The sequence below is a fragment of the Aplidium turbinatum genome, chromosome 17 (genome assembly GCF_918807975.1).
Source record: "Aplidium turbinatum chromosome 17, kaAplTurb1.1, whole genome shotgun sequence".
In the NCBI taxonomy this organism is placed as follows: domain Eukaryota; kingdom Metazoa; phylum Chordata; class Ascidiacea; order Aplousobranchia; family Polyclinidae; genus Aplidium; species Aplidium turbinatum.
The window spans coordinates 1,605,152-1,631,660 of record NC_137488.1 but is presented as its reverse complement, the minus strand read 5'-3'; the positions used below and the strand labels follow the sequence as shown (position 1 = coordinate 1,631,660).

Genomic DNA, 26,509 nt, shown 5'->3' with positions numbered 1-26,509 from the left:
ACGTCCACATCAAATTTAGCCTACTGTTTACAAAATTAGTGTTTTGTTTCAAACTATTTTCGTGCTAGTTGTTGTTTTCGCACTTATTTGTGTTGGCAAACAGAAAGCTAATTCTATTTTGTCATTCATGAGGAAAAGTCGAGATCTATAGAAGATTGCAAGAGTAGACGTAGAAATGAGAATGCTGAAGGTGCTAGTAGCATGGGGTTCAGTAGGCCAACTTGTAGTCTGATTGAGAGAAAAAATCCTGATGTATCTGCAACGGGTGAGTTGTGAGCCGTGAGTGCCTTTAAATAATCAAAGGGATGGGTATATTGGCCTATTGTCACTGTCACTATTGTCGCTAATCACTTGGCCGACTTTTTTGAATTAGCCCCCCCCCCTAAAAAATTTTCTGGGTGCGCTACTGCCTGAGGATGTTTGCTTTTAAGTAGGCTACAACTTGAGTTATCATGAACGAAGCTAACAAAATGGCTTTACTTTCTTTGCCTATTTTTTGTGATTCAAAAGATGTTTGGGCCTCGGGCCTATAAATCAACACACTACTAACAAAACATCCCTGGTCCAAAAGTACCTCTTGTCAACACGACTGATTGCAAAGCTGGCCTGTGACTCAAAAGCTCCTTGAACTTATTCGGGTGTTAGGAATAAGAGTTAAGTGACATACTTGCCTCAACAAAACACAGGGAATGGAAGACGTTTTTTTCCATTATGAAAATCTTGCATCTGCAAATTTTGTGGCTAAATTTAAGCTAAACATTAACAGCAATATTTTTCTAAGGATTGTGTACCGTCTGGTATTAAAACTAGAAGACCTATATCTGTGGTCTTGTTTCGGTGCAACTCAAAATTTGGTGTGGAGGATGCTATTTTCAGTGTTTTGTCAACTCATGCGAAACATTAAGGGTAGGCGTCGGAACGATTTTTGACTGGGAGGCAGGATCATGAAAAAGGGGCACTTTTCTTGCTGAAAGGTCAATTTTTTTTTAAGTTTCAAGATGAGATATAGCGATAATGCTCATTATTGTATAATAAGTGTCCGGTATAACAATGGCACGGAAGGGCATCATGATATGTTATAATGATGTAACCAACTGTGATAGGCTACAGAATTTTGTGTCGTGAATATTATTTCGAAGCAAAAATGAAAGATTATAATTAAGCTAAAAGCGAATAGCAGAAATTGTTATATTTCAAAATGTAGGCTACAATAGCTTACGTGACCTTAAAAGGGCACCATTGCCCCCATATCCACAGCAAAACTGAGGGCAGGGGCATTCACCCACCTTGCCCTCCGCTTGCGGCGCCCCTGGGCGATGTCACTCAGTCAAATGATTAGGCAATATCGATTGCTTTGCACCAGGAATATCTACAACTACCTAGGGATATCAACTAGGGATATCTACAAGTAGTTGTAGATATCCCTGCTTTGCACAAGAGTTCCTCTGTAATGGATGGATGAAAGTCGGCAATAGCAAATTTTAAAAAGGAGCATTGACGCTAACAGGAAAGTCTTTAACCAGGCACGGAGACTGTGTTGTTTAATCTTGATCCACTAGCGCAGAGGTCACCAACTGGCGGGCCGCATGCGGCCCGCCACGCTGTATCGCTGTGGCCCGTGGAAGGCATCAGCAATCAGCATACAAATATAACCAAAAATACTTTTCTTGAGGAGCTAAAGAGCACGAAGGCAAAAAATGCTTTACAGGAAGCATATTTTCGCTTTGCATACGATTCCACCGACCAACCAATCAGATTATATAGTTCTAGGTGGGGGGTCGCTTAAAGTTAGGCTATTCCAATGCGATGTCCAGCCACACTGTCCCAGTGGTTGATTAAAACGTCTGTTTTTGAATTTCGAAATTGTCTGTGAGCATGGAGTTGCTTATTTTAAGTTTGCAAATGTCATGTAAACACTAGTGTGCGTTTCACCGTTATTGCATTTCACGAGCGGTGTCCTTTATGCAAGTTTTTGTTGGCACAATAGGTCAGTGTGCCAACTCAATTTATAATAAATTGGAAAAATATTATATATAAATTTAAAGACTTTTTCTGATTGTATTATGAAAATATTTAGCTTAGTAGGCCTACTGCAAAATGTGTTTTTTTTTAATATGGAACGCTTCACGATTTTGCGTGTCATCCTTGCGCAGGAACCATGCTAATCTTCTCTGTATCGTTCCAATTTTAGTATATGTAGGCTACTGCCGAAGCAAGTACTGCAAAATGTTGTTAATCAACAAATTTTTGCCACGCTGATAAGCACCGCAAGTGACAGCAGTGGCGTAGTCAGAAAAAAAATTTGAGGGGGGCCAAATATTTGATGAATTGAAGAGAACGACAAAGTGTTTGATTTAAGACATCGCCACCTGATGTGCAGTGGCGTATCCTGGTGGGTTAAGCAAGGGAAGCAATAAAGGTGATGGGAGGTTAGAGCGTGCCGAAGGCACGCGTATTTTAGGGGGGTCCGGGGCATGCTCCCCCGGAAAATTTTTGCAAAATTACACTCAAATAATGGATTATAGCGCTTTCTGGAAACACTTTCAGGGTAATATTTGTATGAAATTTATAAGCGGATAAACAGCTATTAACTTATTAAAGGTAGCTAATTTTTTATTTTTTAAAATGAACATCTTGAAACTAAAAGACATAGGCTTACATAACATTGAAATAAAAAAACATATGTACAAAGTTCATATGAATGAGTATCCGTCTACGTATTGTGATTTATTTACAAATGCTTCATCTATTCATCAGCATAACACAAGATATCAAACAAGCAACAACTATTTTATAAATAGATCAAACACAGAATTTGGCAAAAAGTCCATGCAGGTATTGGGACCAATGCTCTGGTCAGAGGTTCCAAGTAGGCTAAAAAACTTATCATTTCATTATTTCAAAAAAGAGATCAAAACGTTAATTTTACAAAGCTACAGTGCATCGTAAGTGATATGTTATGGAAACCAACTTGTCAGTTTCTTCGGAAACTTGATTATTCTCTGCTTGCTTCATGGAAATTTGTGTTTAGGCCTACGTTATCATCAATATGTTTTTTTTTGTGCGTATGCTGTTGTTGAAGCGCGGGAACGTTTCAATTATTTTATTTTTTCTCTTGTAAGCTTATTTTAAATGGCAAAATCGTAATTTCCGTAGGGTGGCAATTGACCAGTAAACCGTATGGTCGTCTCGTTGTCTCCCTGTCGGTATGGGAACTTGTGTAACTTTTGTACAGTGTATATTGCATATTTCAAACATGTACCTATGTTCCTGTTACTGACAAAATAAGACATTGATTGATTGATAGCTGTTACACACAAACGGGAAAAAACTGTGGCTAAAATTACAGAACACAAAAAACTCAGCTACACAAAAACTAAGCGATTCTGAAATTGCTTTAACAGATTAGTTAAAAGAAGCGTAAATTGCGTAAACTTTGCACGATTTACGATTTGCAAAATTGATTGGTGGCTTTCTGTGTGTCTAAAACAAGTCCTGGGGGGTGTTAATAGCCAGATGACTTGGAAAACGATATAAATTTATATAAATTATATTATATTTTCAACAAAGGGTTCAACTTCGGAATCCAAACTTTGAAAATTTGTGGAGAGCCATGGCCCTTTTCGCCCCCCCTGGCTACGCCTATGAGTGACAGCTGTCTATAATAAACGAAAGATGGTTTTATAGACTCTCACAAAAAGGATGAAAAGCCACCTCATTGCTTTTTTAGAGGGAACACTGTTCATGAGTTACGGTAGAAACGTTTTTTTCGGTGATTTCCACAAGCGTTTGTTTCATGGGTGCCTGGTTTCTTTTTCCCTGTTATTGGAGCCTATTTTTCGCTGATATGTTTGCAGGTCACTATTGTTGGGCACCTGTATTGCGATGTGTCAAACATTTCCTTGTTTACTGAAATTGTTAATTGCAAGATATCTTTTGTGAAGCGAAGTGACAATACCACTCTTGCTTGGCGATGAATATTCTGATGAAACCGCTCGCCTCGCTGTAAGTACGCAAAACAAGTGGCCTCGTTTATTAGGCATTGTTAAAAAAGTCAAAAGTGTTGTAAAAGGAGCTTAGCCTGGCAATAGCTTTGTTCGATTAATTCTGTTGCTGCGGTATTCTAACATAAATATGAACAACATGTAACGCTGGATACTGGGTACGAAATGCGTTCCTTTCTAGGATAAGAGTCGCCCTACCTAACATTTTATTAGTGCGGCCCGCCACAGCTCTCCTTAGTGCCAAAGTGGCCCGCATGCCAAAAAGGTCGGTGACCCCTGCACTAGCGCTTCAAGTCCACCCTTTTAAAAATTTCAAAACGAAACGTTTTTTTTGCAAAAGCGACTTGAGCAAAAAAGTTGCTTATCTTATCCCCCCCTCCCCTATATTATAGGCTACAAACAATTTTCCACAACAGGAAATCATTGCTTTTTTATGGTGGTGATACTTGGTCTGAAAAAGATGGTTTGTTTGACGTTACCATGGGCTCATTTGATGGGGATAAGGATTTCTAGTTGGTTTTTTTGTTTCTTTTGAACAAACTTCCTTCTATTGTTGACAGGGAGATGCTTGAGTAGTATCGTGATGATGGCTCGACTATTTTACGTAATTTATCTGGCCCAAAAGTTGACGGTTTGCAAAAACATGTTATTATATTGTTCAAATAGCATGGCTTAGGCATTACTGTTTAAACTAATTTTCTTGATGTGATTTTGAATCTGTTACGTGGTAAATTCTCCAACGGTGTTCCAATGTAGGATCCATGCCCAGTCTAATGACTCACTCAACATTACGAAACAAATCCCGACCAGGATTGTAAAACGATTGTCCACCACATCCTTTGGCCATGATGACTTTGATTTGACTGCATCTTATATGATGATGCCTTTTGGAAAAGTGGTTTTCCTGCGAACACCTGCTTGGTTGGTTTTGAATCTTTATCCTCGGACTGACTAAGCCTTGATTGGTTATTACTGATAGTTTCGCATAGGCTATAGGCCTACTTGTAGAGGCTTTTGACGTAGGGCCGGTTACCGAAATTGACAGAACGTAGTTTTCCGATTGTTGATGTGTTGATGCCGAGAATTATTCCGTCCAATAGGTGCCGCTGAATGGAGAGCAGTCCTGAAATGCGTTGCTCAAGCGCACACCTCGAGAGTCGAACTGGTGCCGCGTGATCTTGAAGCGGGCGCGTAACCATTACCTCACGCCATCTAGAAAAAAAAAATCGAAAAATTTTACGCTCTAATTCTCCTTTCAGCTTACAGGCAGTGGCGCCGCCAGACCTTCAACAATGGGGGGGGGGGGGGGCAAAATATTGACAGTGCAAGACAGTAGCGTAGCCAGGAATTTTAGAAGGGGGGTTCGTCGTCGTCGTCGTGTGAGCGTCTGGGGCCGAGGGTCTATCCTTTTACCACCCCAGATTCACGATGTTCCCGGACTACACTGGAAGGCTACTAGAGAGAAGCCAGTCTTTGGTTTCATCATCCATGACACGCAGACCTTCCACTCCGTTAGGTGGCTTGAAGATGGAGCAGTCATTGATGATGTGGTCTGCGGTCTGTTTCTCGGCACCACATTCACAGGAGGAGGAAGAAGCCATTCCCCATTGGTGCATGGTTGAGTGGAAAAGCCCGACACCCGTACGAAGACGGGATGTTGACGGCCGACTGGTGTTGACGGCCGAAAGGGGGGGTGTTGACGGCCGACGGACGAAGCCCGAGGGTGTGTTCGCCGAAGGCGACACTTAGCGGCGGGGAGTCTGGGGGACCTCCCACAGAACATTTTGAAAAATTACTTTCAGTTTGGTTCATTCTGAGAGCATTTTCAACAAAATTGTGGGTATGAATAGGCTATTCCTGTAAAATGGTGCTGTCCGGTGGCATAGAAAAGGATAAGATCATGTTTTCTTCGGCATTTTTCGGAAATAAAGCTAAGTCTCTATGTTTTCTTGTTGCTAATTCCAAGCTGAGATATTTGAATGTTTGGTAATGGCAAAACTCGCTCTTTTAATGCAGTTTCGTTTAAAATTAGGCAAACTTTGTTTTAGAGACATAGGTTGATTGCTTTTTTTGTGAGATTATTACAGTTTTATTATTTATCAATTTTCTCCTTGGTTGAACCAAAAAGCGATCTTATTCCTGTAAGTCACTAACTTTTATGCTTTAAAGTCAACTCAAAGTTTAGAAAATGTAACGTCGTAGACGTCATACATCTTGATGATTGTCAAACAAAAAGCTTTGAGACAATGAAGTTACTTTATTTCTGATATACGGTAATCAGGTTTTTTGTATAACGAATAGCTGTTTAGACGTTAATCTAGATCGAACAAGCGATCTCAGTAGTTACAGATGGCTTGCATCCTTGCGCAGTTTTACGTGAAATTACATCATAGGCTAAAGCTTTTCTTGCAAACATTGTATTTACATTAGTAAATTCAATTTGAAAGGTTGAAACCCCAAAACCCCCCTCCCTTGGCTACGCCACTGGTGCAAGACATCCAAGACAGTGATAGCTATATTATTTAATTTCTCTTGTTTTCTACTGCTATTGTCTACTGCAATATAGCCTACCAAAGTCCCACATTTTTGACATGTCTGATCTGTTGAAAAAAATAAAATTCAAAATAAATCACAGTTTGATTCCGTATGGGACTTGCAACTGCCATGGCCAGCGAAATTCTGCGTAGCTTTTTTCCAGATTGAAAAACCATTTTTTACAAATGCACTTTCTGATTATTCAACAGTCTGTTAGTTAAATATGCCTCATGATTTTGACTAGTCTGTTAGTTGACAGAGAAATTATCAAATACTGTACCGAAACGCTGTGAAAACGTTTCTCCATGCTTGGAAAATACAGACGTCAAAACATAGTAGATATATCAAACGCAGAGGCGGTCACATGTGTATTGCGTAGCGGCTACGCCGTAGCCTATAATTCAGGGCTTCCCAAACTGGGGGTCGCGACCCCGCAAGGGGTCGCATAACGAACTTCAGGGGTCGCGGAGAGAGTACCAATTTTACACAAACTAGTGCATATTAACACTTCTGTGCAAGTTATTAACTGTACGTTATAGAGAGTCGGGCACTCAATGCGCGTGTTTCGCAAATTAATGTGGTAAAACGGCATAGGAATTTAAAACCATTTATTGCAATGTGAAGTAGCCTAAGATGGCTTTTAAAAGTTGAAGCTAAAAAGATTACCGTATTAGTGTTTAAAATTGAAGTCGTGATTTTTCTAAAGAAAAAAAAATGCAGACTTTGCCCACCGTTTTGGCAATGACATCTGGTTCTTGAAATTATGCTATTTATCAGATTTACTTAAAAAACTGAACAAAGTTGTCCCTCCATAGAGAAAACATCTATGTTTTTAGGCTACATTGAAATCTAAAATTAATGCGTTTATCAACACAAACGTCTGGAAACAAAAAGTTGCAAATGATTCGTTTGAAACGTTCTCATTTGCTGAAAAATTTGTGGTTAACAATGATGTAAAATCAAATGCTAAAGCCTTTGGTTATTAAACGTTTGTCAAATCTGTTACCAGTTTCAGAAGTATTTTCTTCTAGAATTGGACAATACCAAATTATATTGAATCCAAAACTTATTTGCAACGCATAAACAAAGTAGCTAGCCTACCGAGCACTTCTCTCCGATAAAATTTACTGATCTATCTTTTGACTTGAAATTTAAATTTTGTGGAAATTTATAAATTTTATGCAAAACACCTTTGCACTTTTTGGCTTAACGTTAAAGCGGAATGTCTGCCATTACCTGATTCAGCTTTAGGCCCAACCGCACTCCTGGTGTTTGTTTTGACGTATTTGTCTCGAAAATTTCCAGCAGAGGAAACTGAGGCAAATGCTGGGTAGGCCTACTCGTTGAGAGGATCGTCTCACGAACGATGCAATTACAAAGATAAAGTTAAAGTCTCCCTCGACCCTCGACCCAGCAAACATTGATCTACAATCGTGGAAACAATTTGCCAGTGATAGGTCAATCTGGAAGAAGAGAACGAGGGAAGGCACGGAATTAAAACATTAGAAAAAAATCTAATACAACCAGCACGTTCCCAACTCTCTATACAATGTGATTTTTTCCCATGTCTTTTCCTCTGTAGACTAGGCCTCCAAAGTCACATCCGACTGAAAAATAAAACCAATGCTCGGACACAAACTGGAGCCAAAACGACGACAATTTGTGTGAGTCAGCGTTTTCAACGTTGACAAACAACTATCAAAACTACTGTAAGCAGCTTTGAAACCGCCTTGGAACTAGCATTAACCAACTGAGTCACGGCTAGCCTTGCTTTGTAGCAAAAAGATGTCACATCCATCACACTCACAACCATCTGAATAAATGTGTTTGATTTTTTTTTATTTTGTTTCCAGTAGGCTGCGTGTAAACTGTAAAGTCATTGAGTACCGTTAACTTGTTTCAAGTTTTCATTTGAAAACCTTTTCATCAATATCACAATTGTAGGCTATAAGTTATATCGCACTATTTATCATTTCAACCGTAAAGGGTCGCAAAAATTTTAGGAGATTAAAAGGGGTCGCGAGCAAAAAAGTTTGGGAAGCCTTGGCCTATGACATTGTGGAAATTGAGGCTAATAAAAGTTAATGGAATAAATATACTGTGACGGCCACCGGGCGTAGTTCAACTGCAATAAATACTCAGCCAGTGTTAAATGATTTATTATTCTTAATATTTTTTCTTCCTATCCACGAAGATTTCATCAGGAAAATGCACAATATCAAATGATAAGTTTAAAACACAACATTAGAGAACAATTTTTATATTTCTTAGTAAGATGCCAAAAATGCAGTATGACGGAACAATACAGTTAAAGTCAACACGTTTCTACGTTTATTAGACGTAAAGACAAGCTTCGATAAAAGTAAAAATAATCAATTAAAACGTCAACCCCAGCCAGCTAAATCTGCTGACTTTACATCGATTCAACGTTGTAGGGCATTGAATCGATGTAAAAAATGCACAATCTTGCTCTCGGGGACTCAAGTCTTCCAATTTAAAGGCAATAAGCAATGCAATATCCTCAGAAATAAAAGAATGAGAAAAGAATTTTACTACAAGTGAAATGTATTTTAACGTCTAATAAACGTAGGAACATGTTGACTTTAGTTGCATTATTTCGTCATACTACATTTTTTGCATCTTAATTCGTAACTGATATAATATAATCGTTCGCTCATTTTGTGTTTTAAACTTTATCGTCATTATATTGCGCATGAAATCTTCGTGGATAGGATAAAGAAACATTAAGAATAAAAATCATTTAACACTGGTGGAGCATAATTGCAGTTTAATAGAATAAACTTTAACTAATATTAACAGGACTATAACATACCAAGCTGTTGAAAACTTGACAGGGAAAGCAAAATGTGGCATCCTTAGCTTCCTAATACTCCAGCCAGAAATAGTCATCAAACCACTGGTTATACTTACTGTATTAGTTTAGTAAACTTCGTTGAGTTAAATCTACATTATATCCTTGAAACATTGAATGACCCATGCTGTATGCACTGCCACCACTCAAGAACCAAGCAAGAGCCAATCTGCTGAACAGCCGGTAACAATAATTGTTACGTGACAGGGCAGCAGTCGAAGTATGTGAATAGAATCACAAAATCGTAATAATAAGCTAACAGCAGCAAGAAGAGCAAGACAGTTTAAAATAAAAGAGAAAACTTTTACCCCCCTCTCCCCCCCTTTTGCAACTTGAGTTGACTTCAGGTTGGGATCCAAATATTAAAAAAAAAATAACAATATGTAATAATATAAAAAAATAAAGATGATGCCCAAAACATTGGGGGGAGCAGCTGCCCCGCCTTCCCCCCTCTGCCGGCGCCACTGCTTACAGGTTGATAGCAACATTGGTAGAGAAGTTTTTAAACTTAGCCTATTTCCATATGGTTTCCACCCCGATTGCATAAGGTTTTCAGCCGTAGGCTACTATTAAGCTAAGCTAGCCCATAGCTGTGGCCCGATTATAGCAAGCATCATATCCACCCACAAAAAATCAATATATCAGGCTGGTCACAGCGGTAAACCATAGCCTAATCTCTTCGTGGGAAAATTGTAACATAAGATTCCCGGATCCGTTCGTCTGTATGCAATGACCGAAAAGAAACACTCTTCTGAAAACGTCTATTCAAGAATTGTATTTCTGTAAAATTAGCCTCAAGGCTGTCGAAATTGCGACGCAACACCGTACGCCACTAAAACTTGTCACTACAATACAAATTACTGAGATAAAGACAGAAATTTCGTCCAGCTGGCAAGCACTAAGCAAAACAGTTAAATATGCGACCAACCTTCAAGCAACAATTTTAAAATGACGAGAATAGATTACAATATCTCAAACGCACGTAGGCAGCTATTGTGACTTAATAATGATAAGCATTATGAAGCTATTCCAACACCTGTTGGCTTTGGCTTACACCATATCTCGTAATTCAAGATTTAACGATGATGTAATGTTTCAACAGGTGTGACCAGAGGTGATGCAATCTTTGCTTATTTCTAGCAATAGTCCATTACGTCAGACGCCAAAATTCAGTAGATATGAATGGTTTTATGTGACGTTTGATTTAAAAATTGTCCGGAACATAACGGCCCCTAGTTATGACAGTCTAACATGGCATAGGCCTAACTAAAAAAAAATTTAAGGACAATTTTGAGCCAATGAATAAAAACACACGATACACAAATTGTTTGAATCACTCACGTTTAAGTTAATACGCAAATACAAAAGGCATGCAAAGAATGAACAACAATAAGAATAATACGCGACGATACATGAAATTGGTACCAAAGGTACACGCTAAAATGACGCTATATACAATGGTTGCAATAATAATCGACTGTTGTGGGCTCAGACAAGGGTCGGCCACCGCAGACAGAACCAGGCTCAAACCCTAACACTTAGGCCTAAGTGTTCTTTACGGGGGCGAGGCACGAAATATCCCTCAACACGTAGTCTACTTTCACTTCCCCCGTACTCTCATCATAGTTGCAGACGGCAACTTTAGCTCTACGAACCACAGGCTTCCCTTTCTTAATTTGTGGAACTAGGCTACCTCATGCACCCTCCTAAGTCGATACTTCCCACGTTTACCAATGTCTTGGAGAGAACCCACCACTACAAAGTTGACCAGGCTCCAAATTCTCGGCCATTTTTAACCATTTTTTCCGGCCCTGAAGCCCTGGCAAGTAAAAATCTATCCATTTACTCCAAAACTGCTGAGAAAGTGACAAATTGAACCGATAATCCCTTCTTAGTTGGTCACGATCATGTGATTGCCCAACAGCACAGTATGGGTCTAAGTATTGGGTCAACAGTGAGGCAGGGGTGATGACAGTAAAATCCCTAGGGTCGTCACTCAAAGGTACCAAAGGGCGTTCGTTCACGATCCGAACGGCACTGCCTGTGTACGTAAGCAGTTCAATGAAACCGGGCTTGCGTATTGAAGCTTCCAAAATGTGAAAAAAGTACTTGGTCATATCGGTCACGAAACCAAATCTACTAAGCCGAAATTTAGCCAAGACATCTACCAGAGGGTTTAACAAATCAGGACCTGAAAACATTACATCATTAACACAAGTTCCTCGAAATTCAGACTTGCCATCGTAAACCATGCTATGGCATCCGACTCTGAAGACGTCTGCACTCTGCACACATTAGCAACGCTTTCATCTAAGCGTGACTTACCACCACAAGCCAACCAACCGAGGGGAGTGAGTAAAGCATGTGGTGTCATATTCTGTCTGTTTACTGGTGTATTATATACAGAAACAACATGCACTTCTACGGTACTTTGATTAATTACTGACAACAGAATGTACTTCCGGATACTTGCCAGGGTTGCCAAAAGACAATCTGGTAACCGGTCATAAGCATAACATAATAATCACATTTCAATACACTACATCCCTTCCTTCTCGGATTAAAACGTAGTTTTCCAAGGCATTACTTATTTGGATAAAAACTCATTTTACATTAAATGATCATTAAGCTAGAGGTGATAAAAACCATGAGCACTTGAACCAAACGACGCATCATCATTAGGTTTCGTTTACGTAAGCATCATTCATGCAATCTATGGTATACACAGATGAACTTTAAGTACCAACATTTACTGTCAAAAGCAATATAGCCATACTCCAAAAATCATGATTAGCCTAATACGTTTGCTTCTACTTTTCACACTTTGATCTTGAAATTGTTGTGGCGAACAATTAAATAGATTACCACTCAATTGACATGACGTTTAAGCAAATAGACATGCGTTCCAGAGCTAGTCTTTATAACGAAAGAACAAAAGGAATCATAGGCATACAAGTTTGCATTCTAGTCCCTTCAAGTTACATAATCGTTAAAGCGAGCAGGTTTACTGACATTACGTGTCGGACGAGTACGTAGCCTACAGGTATTGAGGACTCATTCGAATCAGCGTTCAAGGTCATGTCCGCAGGAGGTGAGTTTACATTTTCATCACTGGTGTTCAATTTCTTAAAAAACGACGAATTTCGTGTCAATTGAACCCCTTCATTGTTTTGTACTGTCACTTCCCCCCTTTCCTTCCTAACTACCTGTTGGGTAGCGCTATCAAAATTTGCAGAAAGTTTATTTGATTTTTGACTTTTAACCAAAACTTCATCTCCAACCCGAATATCTGAGTCGACAGCACGTCGCTTAAAGTCAGTATATAGTTTACCGTCTATTTTACCCTTCCAGTCTCTGTCTCGAATCCCTTCATCAAAGATCTGAGGTTCTCGGCACAGTTCAGGTAATTTAGACTTCATTTCTCTGCGAAACATCATATAATAAGGAGTAGAACCTGTAGAAACTTGCGGAGTTGAACGATATGCCATTAGAAATTTGTTGATCTCATACCGTCAATCTTTCTTTTCAACTTGAGCAACTTTGATTGCCTTTAACAATGTTCAATTTTGTCGTTCCACCTCACCGTTTGCTTGAGGCCATAATGGTGTTGTTTTGCGGTGTATTACTCCATATTCTTCTAGAAAATTCTCAAAATCATTCGATACAAATTGTGGACCATTATCAGTTCGCAATGAATAAGGTACTCCAAACCTTGAAAACATGGGCAGAATCGCTTGAATCAATTTTTCGCTTGTGATTGATTTCAAGATTGCAATTTCGTAAAAACGACTAAAGTAATCTACCACTACTAAAATGTTCTCACCACTTGGTAATGGACCAAGAATATCTGCCGCACAATCTTGCCAAGGCCCACTTGGTGGCAATACCCGAGCAATTGGTTCTGGTCTGCAAAAGTCGCTGGTGACTTGACATCCGTGACAAAGTTTACACATCTTTTCTGCATCAGCATCGATCTTTGGCCACCACACCTTTGTGCGTAATCGATGTTTTGTCTTGACAATGCCTTGGTGACCCTCGTGTGCCAAATTGAGCACCTTTTCACGCAACGTAGCAGGTATAACGAGTCTTGTCCCTCTGAGCAACAAGTTTCCATATGTACACAGTTCATTTTTTACATGCAAAAAGCTTGTGTCTGTACACTTGGACCAATTTCCTGAATGAATATAGTCCCTAATTTCTGACAACTGTGGATCAGCAGCTGATTCTTGTTCAAGTTCTTTTGTAGATAAAGCGACTGGCATACTTTGTAGAACAATAGATCTCACATAATCATAAGGTTCTTCCAAATCTTTGCTTTCTTCATAGGGCTCTTTATTTAGCCTTGACAATGCATCAGCAATGTTAGTTTTCCCTGGACGATAGATAACACTAAAATCAAACGATTGTAAACGCAATACCCAGCGTTCTATGCTTGCTGATGGTCTTGATTTCTTCATGTAAATGTATTGCAGGGGCTTATGATCTGTTTCAAGTTCAAAATGTCTTCCAAATACATACAAATTGAATCTTTCACAAGACCAAACCAACCCTAGAGCTTCTTTTTTCCGTTTGGCTGTACTTCTTTTCCACATCTGACAAACTTCGAGATGCATAAGAAATGACTCTCCACACTCCATCTTGTAACTGAGTCAACACAGCACCTAGACCAACTGGAGATGCATCTGTCACAATTCTTGTTTTACAGTCATTCCGATAATATGCCAATGTATCAGCCTTTGTGATCGCTGCTTTTAATTTCAAAAATGCATCTTGGTGTGCTTTATGCCATTCAAACTTTGCAGTCTTTTTGGTCAAGTCTAGTATAGGCCTTGCAATGGTTGCTAAATTTGGGATAAACTTAGCTGAAAACTGAACAAGACCCATGAATGATCTGACTTCACTAGCTGAAGTTGGAGGTTGTGCTTTTTGAATAGCTGCAATTTTCTCTGCACTGGGACTTACCCCTTGTTGGTGCAAGTCATGTCCAAAAAATGTAAGCTTTGACATTCTAAACTGACATTTTGTTTTATTCAAAGTCAATCCAGATTTTAACAACTTTTCCAGTACCACATGTAATCGACTGTCATGTTCTGTCCTGTCTTTTCCATAAATGACAATGTCATCTGCAATGTTAGCAACACCATCGCAGTTCTTCAATAAATCCCAAATAATTTTCTGATATTTTTCAGGAGCAGAACTCAGTCCAAACATTAGCCTTTTATATCTGTATAGACCTCGATGTGTAACAAATGTTGTAATATGGCGGCTCGTTTCATCCAACATTATCTGATGAAAGCCCCATTTTAAATCCAACTTACTGAAAACAGTACTACCATTGAGTTGATACAACACTTCTTCAACAGTGGGAATTGGATGTCTCTCTCTAACTATAGCCTGATTGGCTTGTCGCATATCAACACAAATGCGAATGTCACCATCACTCTTAGGTATGACTACCAATGGAGAGATCCAACTTGATGGTCCTTCTGGGACTTCTTCTATAATATCAGCATCAAGCAGTTCATTTAACTTTACATCTACCTTTTCTCTCATCGGAAATGGTATTCTTCGAACAGGTTGAGCTACTGGCTTAAGAGAATCATCAATATGCAATTTTAACTCATAATCTTTTAACAAGCCAACACCAGTAAATAAACCATCATACTTAGACACAATGTCATTATCAACTCGAGGTTCAACATTATTAGCACCAGATTTAACACCATTTACATGTATTGGACCAACATGCAACAAACCTAAAGTCTCTGCGGTGTCTTTGCCCAATAGTCTGTGTCCATCGGTATCTGCTACCACAAAGTCAGCAACACATACTTTTTGTGTAACTTTTGACTCAACTTTTGCCGTAAATGTTCCTAATGTTGGAATTGGTTTCTTACTTCCATACGCGTACAATGTTTTAGCAGATTTCCTTGTTGTTGCATTAATATTACATGTCTTCAGCCATTCCCAAGTTTGCTTGTTCACAATGTTGCATGATGCACCGGAATCAACTAACATGTCTCCCACAGACACACCACCAATGTTTAAACTTACACTGCACAGCCCATGTGTTGAACTTTTCATTGAAAAGACATTAGTTGATGCTCCAAATTCATTTTCACCCAATCCTGAATTATCTATTTGATTGGCATTAGATTTTAAAAAGGTTTTAGATTTTGCATTTCTTTGTTGATAAAACTGTGTTGTATTCCTTACTTTTGATCTGCATTTCTTTTGAAAATGTCCCAGATTTCCACATTTGTGACACTTCTTCCCTCTTGCAGGGCACTGCCTGTCAAGTTTGAAATGACCAAATAATCCACATGCAAAACACTCTTGTGTGTCTTTTCCCTGTTTTGACTTAATGTTACTCTTTCTTTGTATAGGAACTGAATTTACTTCATGCTGCATGCTTGGTTCTAATGATTTTCTTTCCATCATTTTAACCTGTGAATTAACTGCTTCATGTGCTCTAGCAATAGCTAATATATCATTTAACTGCACATCTCCTTTTTCCAAAAACTTTCGTCGTAAATGATTGGAATGGCATTTATCAATTACTTGATCACGAAGTTGGGTATCCAATGAATCACCAAATTCACACATAGCTGCCTGTTGTCGCAGTCTGCAAACAAATTTGTTCACCGGCTCATCATGTTTTTGCATCAATTGCCTAAAAACATGGCGTTCAAAAGGTACATTAGCCTTAGGAAGAAAATGATCATCCAACAATGTTAAAGTCTCTTGAAGAGTTTTACCTTCATTGTCTGGAACCAAAGAAAAATAAATTTCTTGCACATCCACACCAGCAGTGTGCAGCAGCAGAGCCTGTTTTTGTTCATCACTGGTGACACCTTTTCCAGTGATATACAATGAAAACGCCCGTTTCCATCGCTTCCAACGTTGTCCCTGGCTTTGTGTATCACCATTGACATCAAAGGGTAATACAGCTGACACTTCGCAGGTAACTGCAGCTCCATTCATGATGCTCACTAGTAGTTTGGACAACTCGATAAGAACAATTCACTGTCTGCTTGGACCTCTTGAACTAATAGGTTACAGATTTAAATATTTTCCTCGTCGCCAAATGTCATATTCTGTCTGTTTACTGGTGTATTATATACAGAAACAACATTTTATATTTATGACATCATATTGCGCGAAGAAATGACGGTCTGTTAATATTTTGTATTGCGGTTTATGCGACTTGAGCGTGAAACAAGTTTGGGATGCATAGAACGTAGCTTGAATTGACACACGTTAAGTAGTAGATAATTCTTAGTCTAGTTAGTCGTCCGTCTTCTCGAAGTTGCAAATCTTAAAGGGGGCTGTCATGCTGACTAGACGACCCCTCCTAGTTGCGCCTCTGAGCCCAGCCTAATGGGCGAAACACGTGTCTATCGCTGAGTTCCTGCTACACTCGACTGCCGAGAAACACAAGATTAGCACAAGTAGGTTTCTGACCAGCCAGAGTATCCATTTTAAACGACGCTTTATCATACGATTTAAGGCCAAGTTCGCACACCCAGTCCCGGACCCAATCATTCGAAACAAACGTCAACTGCGAACCAGGATCATGCTGACAATGCACCAACTTCGATTTGCCAGTGATTGGATTCAAAACAGCAGCAGTAACGCGGTTAAAAGCTGCTTTGACATTTCCAATCTTAACATTGCGCACAGGAACTCTGGCACCAGCATCATCTTTGCCGATCGAATCCAGAGAATCACGTGACGTCACATAAAAATCATGCAGAAGAAAAAAGTGTTTCCTATCGTTGCTAGGCCCACATTGACGACAGTTGTTTGCATGATTACAGTTCCTAACCAACTGGTGCAAACAATTCAAGCATTTGCCAGCTTTCACGATAATATCTCTCCGATCTTTAGGTGTCAAGCGCAAAAATTCTTTACAATTAGACAAAAAATTATATTCAACTTGACCACGTGACGAACAATAAATACATGCCGGTAGGTCTCTTCGTCTGGCCTCACCACCGCGCGGTGCGCCAACAGCAGTTGAGTACTGCGAACTCCCTGACATCACATTATCGTGGGGTTTTACCGACGTCTGCCTAACCGGACATGAAGGCAATTTTCCTTTGCCAAACTTTTTAAAATGCTGCGACTCACCAGAATCGCCCATTAGCATAATGCTAAAATCAGTCGACTTACGCGTTTCCTCTCGTACAACAAAATCGAACAAACTCTGAAAAGTAGGCTCATCAGTGCCACCATACTGATCACCTAAAAAGTCAAGATAACGCTGCTTAGCGTCAAACGGGAGTCGCTTAGCCAAATCCAAAACAAAACGTCCTTTCAATTTATCACGCTGACCATAAGCTTGCGCGTAAAGCAGACACTGCGACAATTCATCTTTAAATTCTTTCAAATCACTAGAAGAGATCGAAGTCAATTTGCTACCATAGCGGTACTGTAGCCTACTTCCTAATTTCCGGTTCGGCAAAAATACCTCTTTTCTTTGGTGTTGAAAGTATGTGTGACGGAAAATGACGGGCTGTGAGGTGCAGCGGTGTATCAGAACGTGACCTCCGTCCCTTTCGAATGGGATCCTTTCCTTAGATGTATTTTTCAACTAACCGACAGCGCTTCCACATTGGTGGTAATTACATTACCACAATTGTGGAATTTTCATCATGCTTGTGGTAAAAATGTGGTAATGAAAAAATTTGTGGTAATTTAGTGGTAATATGGAAATTTTGAGTGGAAATGTTGCCAAAATGTGGAAATTATAAATTTTGAAAATTTAACATAAAATAATATCCATAAATAAGAGCATTTAAACTGTTGTCATCCGAAATCGAACAGATATTCAATTCAATTTATTTTTCTTTGTCGGAAAACAACAGCAATGATAAAGTTACAAATAGTGAACGGGAACAAAACCAACAAAAGGAAAAGGTGGGAAAACTACAAAAGTTTAAAACGTGCATATATGCGATGCAAATTTAAAGGTTACGTACACGAAAGTAAATTAAGCACGGGCTGCACGGCCACCAAACCTAACAGTTTAAAGTAGATGAATTAGTTGGAAGAACCAGTTGGCTCCACATACCTAAAGTAACTGGAGGTGTGCCAGTTGATGAAACCATGCGGGGACGACTGAACCTTACAACCAATATAAAAACAAAAAATCAACAACACGAACATTTAAGAATAAACAATGAACATACGGCATATTATTACATATTAAACATATTAATTACAAATTACATATACAAAATACTATGTACAGTGCATCGTTCGCAGTGCATGGAGTGTTCGCAGCAACGATAGTGGTGATGCAATAAACTACGGAACTGGTATACAAGTCCCCCCCCCCTTGGTAACTCATGACAAAGACAGGACTCGACCAAACATATAGGGTGAATCTACTTTACCTTTGCTTTACTGTTCACACACTTCAATTCAATTGTTTTGATCAATTCCTTTTTGTCATGAGTTACCAGAGGGGGGGGGGGGGACTTGTATACCAGCTCCTAAACTACTTATAATAGCATGTGACTAGCATAGGCGCCGAGTTTTCAAAATAGCTGGGCGGGCGAACACATACTGTCACGTCATTTTGTGCGTTTTTCAAAACGGCGATTTTGCTAGGTTGTGGGGCTAGCCTAGTTTTACATTTAAGTCTGTGTCTCCTCTAACACGAATTGGAAACAAGTAATAAATATAATTGGTACGCAACAACGTCTGGTCCTGGTAATTCAGTTCCGCATATTTTTTGTGATTGGTATGTGCGGGTTGCGGGACGAAAACTGCAATACTGTACTAGTTCCATAATTACATTACTATTGTTGATACAACACGATAACACACACACAATACATCGGTGGGTTCATACGATAAGTCGCTCCTAGCGGGCACACAGATAAGAAACAAGATGCTATAATGCAACGCAGAAGCGATTTTCCCGAGAAGCCCAAAGTGGGGAAAAGAACGAAAGGTATAAAACACTTTTTTACAAAAGGCGCTCCATAGCATAGTTAAACAAAAAATGTGTTTTTCAGAACAGTGCTTTCGGAGATAAACTGCGCAATTATTTTGTCTTTGTCAAGTACATCAACTCATAGGTGTACGGGAAGCATATTTTTTGGGGGTGCAAAAGAATTTTTGCCCAAATGTAATCAACTGCGCCTAAACAAAAGTAGGCTTACACTAGTAAGAAAAAGCAATAATAGCCTTCAAGAAAAAAAAACAGCATAATGCATTAACTGACAAGACTTCCACCTGCTTCCACAAAGCCATTGGTATGATTAGTATAAGTCTACCATTAAGGGAGAGAGAGAGAAATCTTTTATTTTGTCTGCTGCGAAAAATAGTAGGCTATAGCCTACGGTAAAAATATAAACCTGTACAAATATATTCAACAGCAGACGACGGAGTAATTGACACTACCCTAACAAACCAGTAGAATGCAGTAGGCCTACTACCGGTGCATGGCTCTAAAACTGCAAAACTAAACTAAAAAGTATTGATTAGTAAATTAAATACAGTGGTAGACTGGTGGTAGGCTATGTACAAATTTAAAAGAAGTATTATTTTGTTTCACCCACTTCGTTGTCCAAATATATCTGCAATGCGATTGACATCCACTTTATTTGTTGTTGGTCTTTGCAAGTACAACAAAGCTAAGTTTGACAGTCGTGTTTGGCCCATTGTTGATCTCAGATATGTCTTACTCTTCAGTCGTCGTAATTCGCAAAAAGACCTCTCAGCCAGGCCGTAGCCAGACATTTTCAAGGGGAGGGTTCCCAAATCCAAAAATATGGACCTTTTGAAAACACTTTCTTCTTGGTGTGTCCACAAGCAAGCAATCAAAACATAAGAAGGGGAAGTACATAATATATATACCAACAAACAAAACAAACTTCAAATTGTCAACATTACAAAAACGAAGTAAATACCGGTACAAACAATTTTCACATTAACAATAGCACATCCACAGTGGAACCGACAGGGGTGCCGGAAGTGGGAGGGGGGCAGATGCCCTTTTAAGGTTATGTAAGCTACTACACAATTTGCAATATAACAGTTTGCGCCATTGGTGGTCCACCTGGAATGTTTAGTGGTCCAAAGAGATTTTTGTTGGTTCACGTAATGAACATCAGTTGCAGTGGTCTATGGAATTTCTTTCTTAAAAAAAGGGACAATGGGACAAACACATGTAAGCTTCAGCGAATTTCACTGTAATTCAGCATAAAGTATATCCCACACTATCCACTAAACCAGGGGTGACGAAACTTTTTGCGGTCGCTGCCACTTTGTCAATTACACAGGTAACCGGTCAATTGGTCGAAAGACAATTGGTCGACAGTCATTTGGTCGACAGACAATTGGTCGCCAGGACGTTTGGTCGACAGACATTTGGTCGACAAGACATTTGGTCGACAGGACATTTGGTCGACAGGACATTTGGTCGACAGACATTTGGTCGACAGACATTTGGTCGACAGGACGTTTGGTCGACAGACAATTAGTCGACAGGCAATTGGTCGACAAGATATTTCGTCGACAGGACATTTGGTCGACAGAACGATTCATTTTAGGGTTAGGGTTAACTAAACTAACCCTAACCTAACCCTAACCCTAACTCTAGCCCTAGCCCTAGCCCTAGCCCTAGCCCTAACCCTAACCCTAACCCTAACCCTAACCCTAACCCTAACCCTAACCCTAACCCTAACCTAACCTAACCCTAACCCTAACCCTAACCTAACCCTAACCCTAACCCTAACCCTAACCCTAACCCTAACCTAACCCTAACCCTAACCCTAACTCTAACCTAACCTAACCCTAACTCTAACTCAAATGTCCTGTCGACCAAATGTCTTGTCGACCAAATGTCTTGTCGACCAAATGTCTTGTCGACCAAATGTCCTGTTGACCACATGTCCTGTCGACCAAATGTCCTGTCGACCAAATGTCTGTCGACCAATTGTCTGTCGACCAAACGTCCTGTCGACCAAATGTCTATCGACCAAATGACTGTCGACCAAATGTCTGTCGACCAATCGACCGGCCACCAATTACACATGAGTTATCGGGCCACACAACTTTTTAATCATAACTTACTATGAAATCTTTTAGAAGCGACTCAAGATATTATTCATGAAAAGTAACACACGGCAGATGAAAGTAATAAAACCACACAGTTAAAATTATAATAAAAACAAATCAACTTCATCAAAAAGGATAAAGCAACAGTACTTGCACTGATGATGACGACAGTTTAATTTTCGAAGCGTTTGCTTTCATATGAGTATGATTTCTTCTTTTTTTGGCTCTATCTTTTTTGCTCAAGTTGACTAAATGTTTCGACCAGTATGCTTCGAAACAACAAATCAGTTAATGAAATTTCTGTTTCAAACAACAAACAAAAGCCCATGCGAATCATACAGCTGAAGCTATCTAATGCAGCATTGAAGTATAAAATATTAAAAAATAACATTGAAGCATTGAATTTTTTTGCTTAGTGGGATTTTTGTTTAAATTGTTTTGCGGGCCGCACAAAATTCTTTAACGGGCCGCATGCGGCCCGCGGGTTGCAGGTTCGTCACCTCTGCACTAAACCAACACACGTCCATAATTCCGTTGCCTGTTCTCACGTCAACTAACTTACCTTTTATCACGAGAACTGTATTCATATTTATAAGATTTTATCAAGAGAATTATCCAGAAGGTAGAATGCAAGAAAGATTAACTATTACGTAAACTCTGTAACCGAGAGAATACGAGTTAAACAACTTACGTCACATTCGCTAGCGCAACACAAGGCATTATGACGCAGCAATGATCAAATTTTATGACTTTGCTATTGTACTGTACAGTGTACAATCAATCATTTTATTTTTCGTCAAACGCGTCCGGGACGAAAATGTTTTCAATCTTCCATTTATCTTCCAGAAACCTCTTATTTAGAACTATCTGGAAGGTTTCAGCTGATCCTGTGATCGTATGTACACTAGCCTACTGCCTACACCTTCCCCAAAATGTGGACCTTTTCGGCTCAAGGGGGGGTTCCCGGGAACCCTGAGAACCCCCCTGGCTACGGGCCTGCTCTCAGCTAAACATGAAGTTGCAGGACTTGTTGCTAGAATTTTTGCAGCTTTTGCAAAGTGGGGCATAGTTTTATCTAATCCATTTGAAATTAGGAATTTTGTACGTTGTACAAATTAAATGTAGCCTACAGCAGTTTTGATTTCGCTGCTGTTTGTAAGTTGGTGAAAAAGTAGATATTCCGATTCCAGGAAATCCTGTTCCACGGTGTAGAATTTAGATATCAACTTCAAGCTTTGTTGGTTGACATTATTTTTCAGCACTAGCCTACATCTGCAAGGAGAAAGCCGTACTTTCGAACTTTTGTTCGTAAACCTTTCCAGTTAATTCCGCAGTGACCCTGTCAATAGCATCATATTCATATCATAGCATACATCAACACGTGCTCTTTCCATGTCAGTTTGTTCATTTTCTGTTTTTATAGCTGTATTTTTACCACACAATGCTTGCATCCTTTTTGAAGGTTTTGATTGACGATGAAAAGAAATACAGGTACTTAAGTCTCGTTCACTGTGTGTTTGAAAACTTTTGAAGGCTTTATGAACGTCATTCCAAATGTTAATGAACTTTTCCTCATTCCTGTGATTTCTTGAAGTGGAAATAGTTCCAAGTGCAGTTTGTTGGGCTGTTGCTATGTCCATTTTCTTTCCCTATACCGTAAGTATGTTGCCAGGAGATTTGTAAATGACAATATAAATTTCAAAACTTCTAGTCCCAGAAGGAACTGGACATCACAAATGGCTACAAATAAACTCCTGCTATCAACCAGTGGGGTAGCTAGGGGGGGGGGGGGGGGGGCGGACCGCCCCGGGCGGCACGTCTGGGGGGCGGCACTTTCAGACAGGACGTTTTGTTTTTTTGTTGATAATGCAAAAGTACACGGAAAATAAAAGAAAACAGAATGGCAACGTTCAAAACAGTGGCGTAGCCAAGGGGGAGGAGGGGTTTTGGGGTTACAACCCCCCTTTGGCACGCATGTGACGTCACGATACTGAGAATGATGCTTTCAGTCTCTATGTCTCAAAAACAAAGTTTGCCTAATCTTAAACGAAACTTCATTAAAAGAGCGAGTTTTGCCAATACCAAACATTCAAATATCTCAGCCAGGAATTAGCAACAAGAAAACATAGAGACTTAGCTTTATTAAGTTACCGAAAAATTCCCAAGAAAACATGATCTTACCCTTTTGCTATGCCACCGGACAGCACCATTTTACAGGAATATTTATACTAGGGGATTTATACCCACATTTTTGTTGTAAATGCTCTCAGAATGCACCAAATCCAAAGTAATTTTTCAAAATTTTCTGGGGGAGGCCCCCCAGACCCCTCGCCGCTGGGTGTCGTTTTTGGCGAGGACGCCGTCGGGCTTCGCCCGCCGGCCTTTAAAACCCCCCCTTTCAAAATTACTGGCTACGCTACTGGTTCAAAACATACAATAATTCCACTTTAAGTCAATTAAAAAAATTTCATTTTCACATGCTTTTTCTTGAAGAGGCGAAAAAATCTAAATCCGCCCCGGGCGGCACATTCCCTAGCTACGCCACTGCTATCAACATAGGTTTCTGGGTTCTTTTCAATAGGCCTACTGCACTGCTTCAATGCAAGTTTTTTTTTAGCAAGGTAGACTATGTTCCGAAAATTCTCTTTTTGAAGACTAAAGACCCAGTAAACATTGATTGTTGGGGCAACATTGGCAAGAAGTTGGCCGCAACATTGGCAAGATGCAGACGCCAACGCTGGCAAGATGTTTTATGCACCATTTGGATGCATCTGACCAGCGTTGGCCTCTGCATCTTGCCACCGTTGGCTTCTGCATCTTGCCAACATTGGATTATGCATCTTGCCAACGCTGGCTTCTGCATCTTGCCAACGTTGGCTTCTGCATCTTGCCAACGTTGGCAAAATGTTTTATGCACCATTTGGATGCATCTGGCCAGCGTTGGCGTCTGCATCTTGCCAACGCTGGCTTCTGCATCTTGCCAATATTGGCTTCTGCATCTTGCCAACGTTGGCAAAATGTTTTATGCACCATTTGGATGCATCTGGCCAACGTCGACTTCTGCATCTAGCCAACGTTGGCTTCTGTATCTTGCCAACGTTGGCATCTGTATCTGGCCAACGTTGGCAAGATGGCTTGTGCACCATTTGCTTCATCCGGCGCCTAAATTCTGGTTGACGTTTATGCACCATGACGCTGCTTCATCTGACCTATTGACTATTGTGATGCCCGCGCTTTGACCAAGGTTGGTCATGCGAAGCAAGCTGGTGCATAAAACATCTGAATAGCATTGGCATCTACATTTGCCAAACGTCTCTGTACCTAAACCTTGCTCATCACCAAAAGTTTATTGTTGAACCTAGCTAATCCTTGGGCGAAAGAACAGCAGCAACACGGATTTATAAGCAACACTACTCCCTTTGTGACAAAGCAAAGTAACAGTCGAGCTTCGTATATTTTCACATTTATTAGAAACAAGCCACATCAAATCGTATTGATAGATGGAGATTCATTGCACATCATCAGGTTTTTCTTATGTATCTTTATCATTCTGAATTCCTGCGAATGAAACAAAAATATCTAATTCAAGAGGGCTGTTTGGCAACAGTGTAGGATTTTGATCAGTTGTCGTCCAAGATAATACGAAGTTAATTGACAATCTGCAATATCAATGTAATATCCCTTTCTCCAACGTGCGTGACAAAAAACTTATCATTCGATTCTGCGCCACGCAGAGCGATAATCAAGTTCCAATACATTCTGTGTGTACAGTAGTTATTCAACAACTAAAGCAACACATTCACTGTTGTCTTTCAAACATATAACAAGCTCACCAAAAGTTAGTTTTTGCCGTTTTCGGCCACCTTGCCTGTCCTTCCCATTTCGAAATCACTCTGAAACTCTTCCCCAATTTGCTGCACGGCAGCAGCTTTGTCGTGCGCCATCACCATGTCTAATCATGAAAGTAAAAAAAGAAGTGTTAAATCAGTATATAAATGCCGACCATCGACATAGCCTACTAACCACCATGTTCGTTGTTCACATCAATGCGAGTACACCACTAAAACATTTTCATACATTACTCAATATACTTCACAATTACATCATACATTAATCAAAAGAGCAAAATGGCATAGTTATGACATAATCATTTAGTCATAGTAGAAACATTTATCCGTACTCACCAAGAGCAACCTTTTTCAGATTCTTTTTTAAACAATCAAACGAGTGCTTAGACTTCACGATGTTTTTTTCTTTTTTTGTTCTCGACATGACTTGAACTGTGTTGTGTTCGATAATAATAGTTGGAATAAGTCCACTGATACAATCGCTTGCATTTTTGCCAACAACTTGACTTAAATTTGCCACCTGCAAAATGTAAATCGAATGTAATGACAGGGGTTTCATCCATCATATTAAAAAGCTTCAGCACTTGTTACAGAAATTTTCGACTTTTACAAATGACAGCCAACGTTTAAAGTTTATTTTGGGATTCCAGTCGTCTGTTGTGTTGCGTATGTAGGTCGCAGTGTAGGCTACTGTAGGCTACGTTGTCGCAATGGGCGCAAAATAAAACATGTTACCGTATTATTATTATTATTCAGTTGACGGCAATGAAAGCTACATTTGCAAATACTCTACAACCATCACAGACCTATCCACACGACATAAAAATACAAACACATTCAAGCAGTCAGGCAAACACTGCCGGAGCAGCAAAATCAAAGATTGAGTAAAACCCTACACATTTTGTGGGACATCACAAGCTCTGCTACTTTGCTGATATCTTCTTAGCACTCATCTATGAGCACTGGCACTAAATTTGATGAGTTTTATAACTTTCTCTAAATTGAGTTTTATAACTTTCTTTAAATTGTGTAAACGTAGCCTAGTGACAAAAACGACTTTACACAATTATTTCAGGTTCAATGAATAAAAGACATTCACTTACCAGGTTTTCATAAACATTGTCCTAAGTCATTCCTATTGTTTCATTTTGATCATTTCTAAAACTTCTTTCGGC

The 26,509-nt window shown here is 39.6% G+C and overlaps 1 protein-coding gene, 1 long non-coding RNA gene and 1 pseudogene across 2 annotated transcripts; all 3 read right to left on the bottom strand.

Moving 5' to 3' along the window:
* Nucleotides 1–2,108: 2,108 nt before the first annotated feature.
* On the bottom strand, nucleotides 2,109–2,205 carry LOC145787028 (U6 spliceosomal RNA; annotated as a pseudogene).
* Nucleotides 2,206–12,389: 10,184 nt separating this feature from the next.
* Nucleotides 12,390–16,395, bottom strand: LOC145786837 (uncharacterized). The gene is made up of 4 exons (XM_082598577.1): nucleotides 15,783–16,395; nucleotides 14,013–15,548; nucleotides 13,235–13,783; nucleotides 12,390–12,865 (listed from the first exon to the last, which is right to left on the bottom strand). Exons 1-4 carry the CDS (start codon nucleotides 16,393–16,395, stop codon nucleotides 12,390–12,392), a joined length of 3,174 nt encoding a protein of 1,057 aa, XP_082454703.1.
* An 8,631-nt stretch (nucleotides 16,396–25,026) lies between these two features.
* LOC145786318 (uncharacterized) lies at nucleotides 25,027–25,901 on the bottom strand. The gene is made up of 3 exons (XR_014291283.1): nucleotides 25,671–25,901; nucleotides 25,320–25,438; nucleotides 25,027–25,044 (listed from the first exon to the last, which is right to left on the bottom strand). It is a non-coding gene; the product is annotated as an uncharacterized LOC145786318 (long non-coding RNA).
* Between the last annotated feature and the right edge of the window lie 608 nt (nucleotides 25,902–26,509).

Bases quoted from the DNA above. Each gene is read 5' to 3' on its own strand.
- LOC145786837 (XM_082598577.1), bottom strand. From the start codon at position 16,395: ATGAATGGAGCTGCAGTTACCTGCGAAGTGTCAGCTGTATTACCCTTT. The intron at 13,784-14,012 runs GTTTGTCAGATG...TCTATCGTCCAG, and splicing joins CATTTCTTATGCATCTCGAA to GGAAAACTAACATTGCTGAT. The intron at 12,866-13,234 runs GTGAGAACATTT...AAGTTTCTACAG, and splicing joins TCTTGGTCCATTACCAAGTG to GTTCTACTCCTTATTATATG.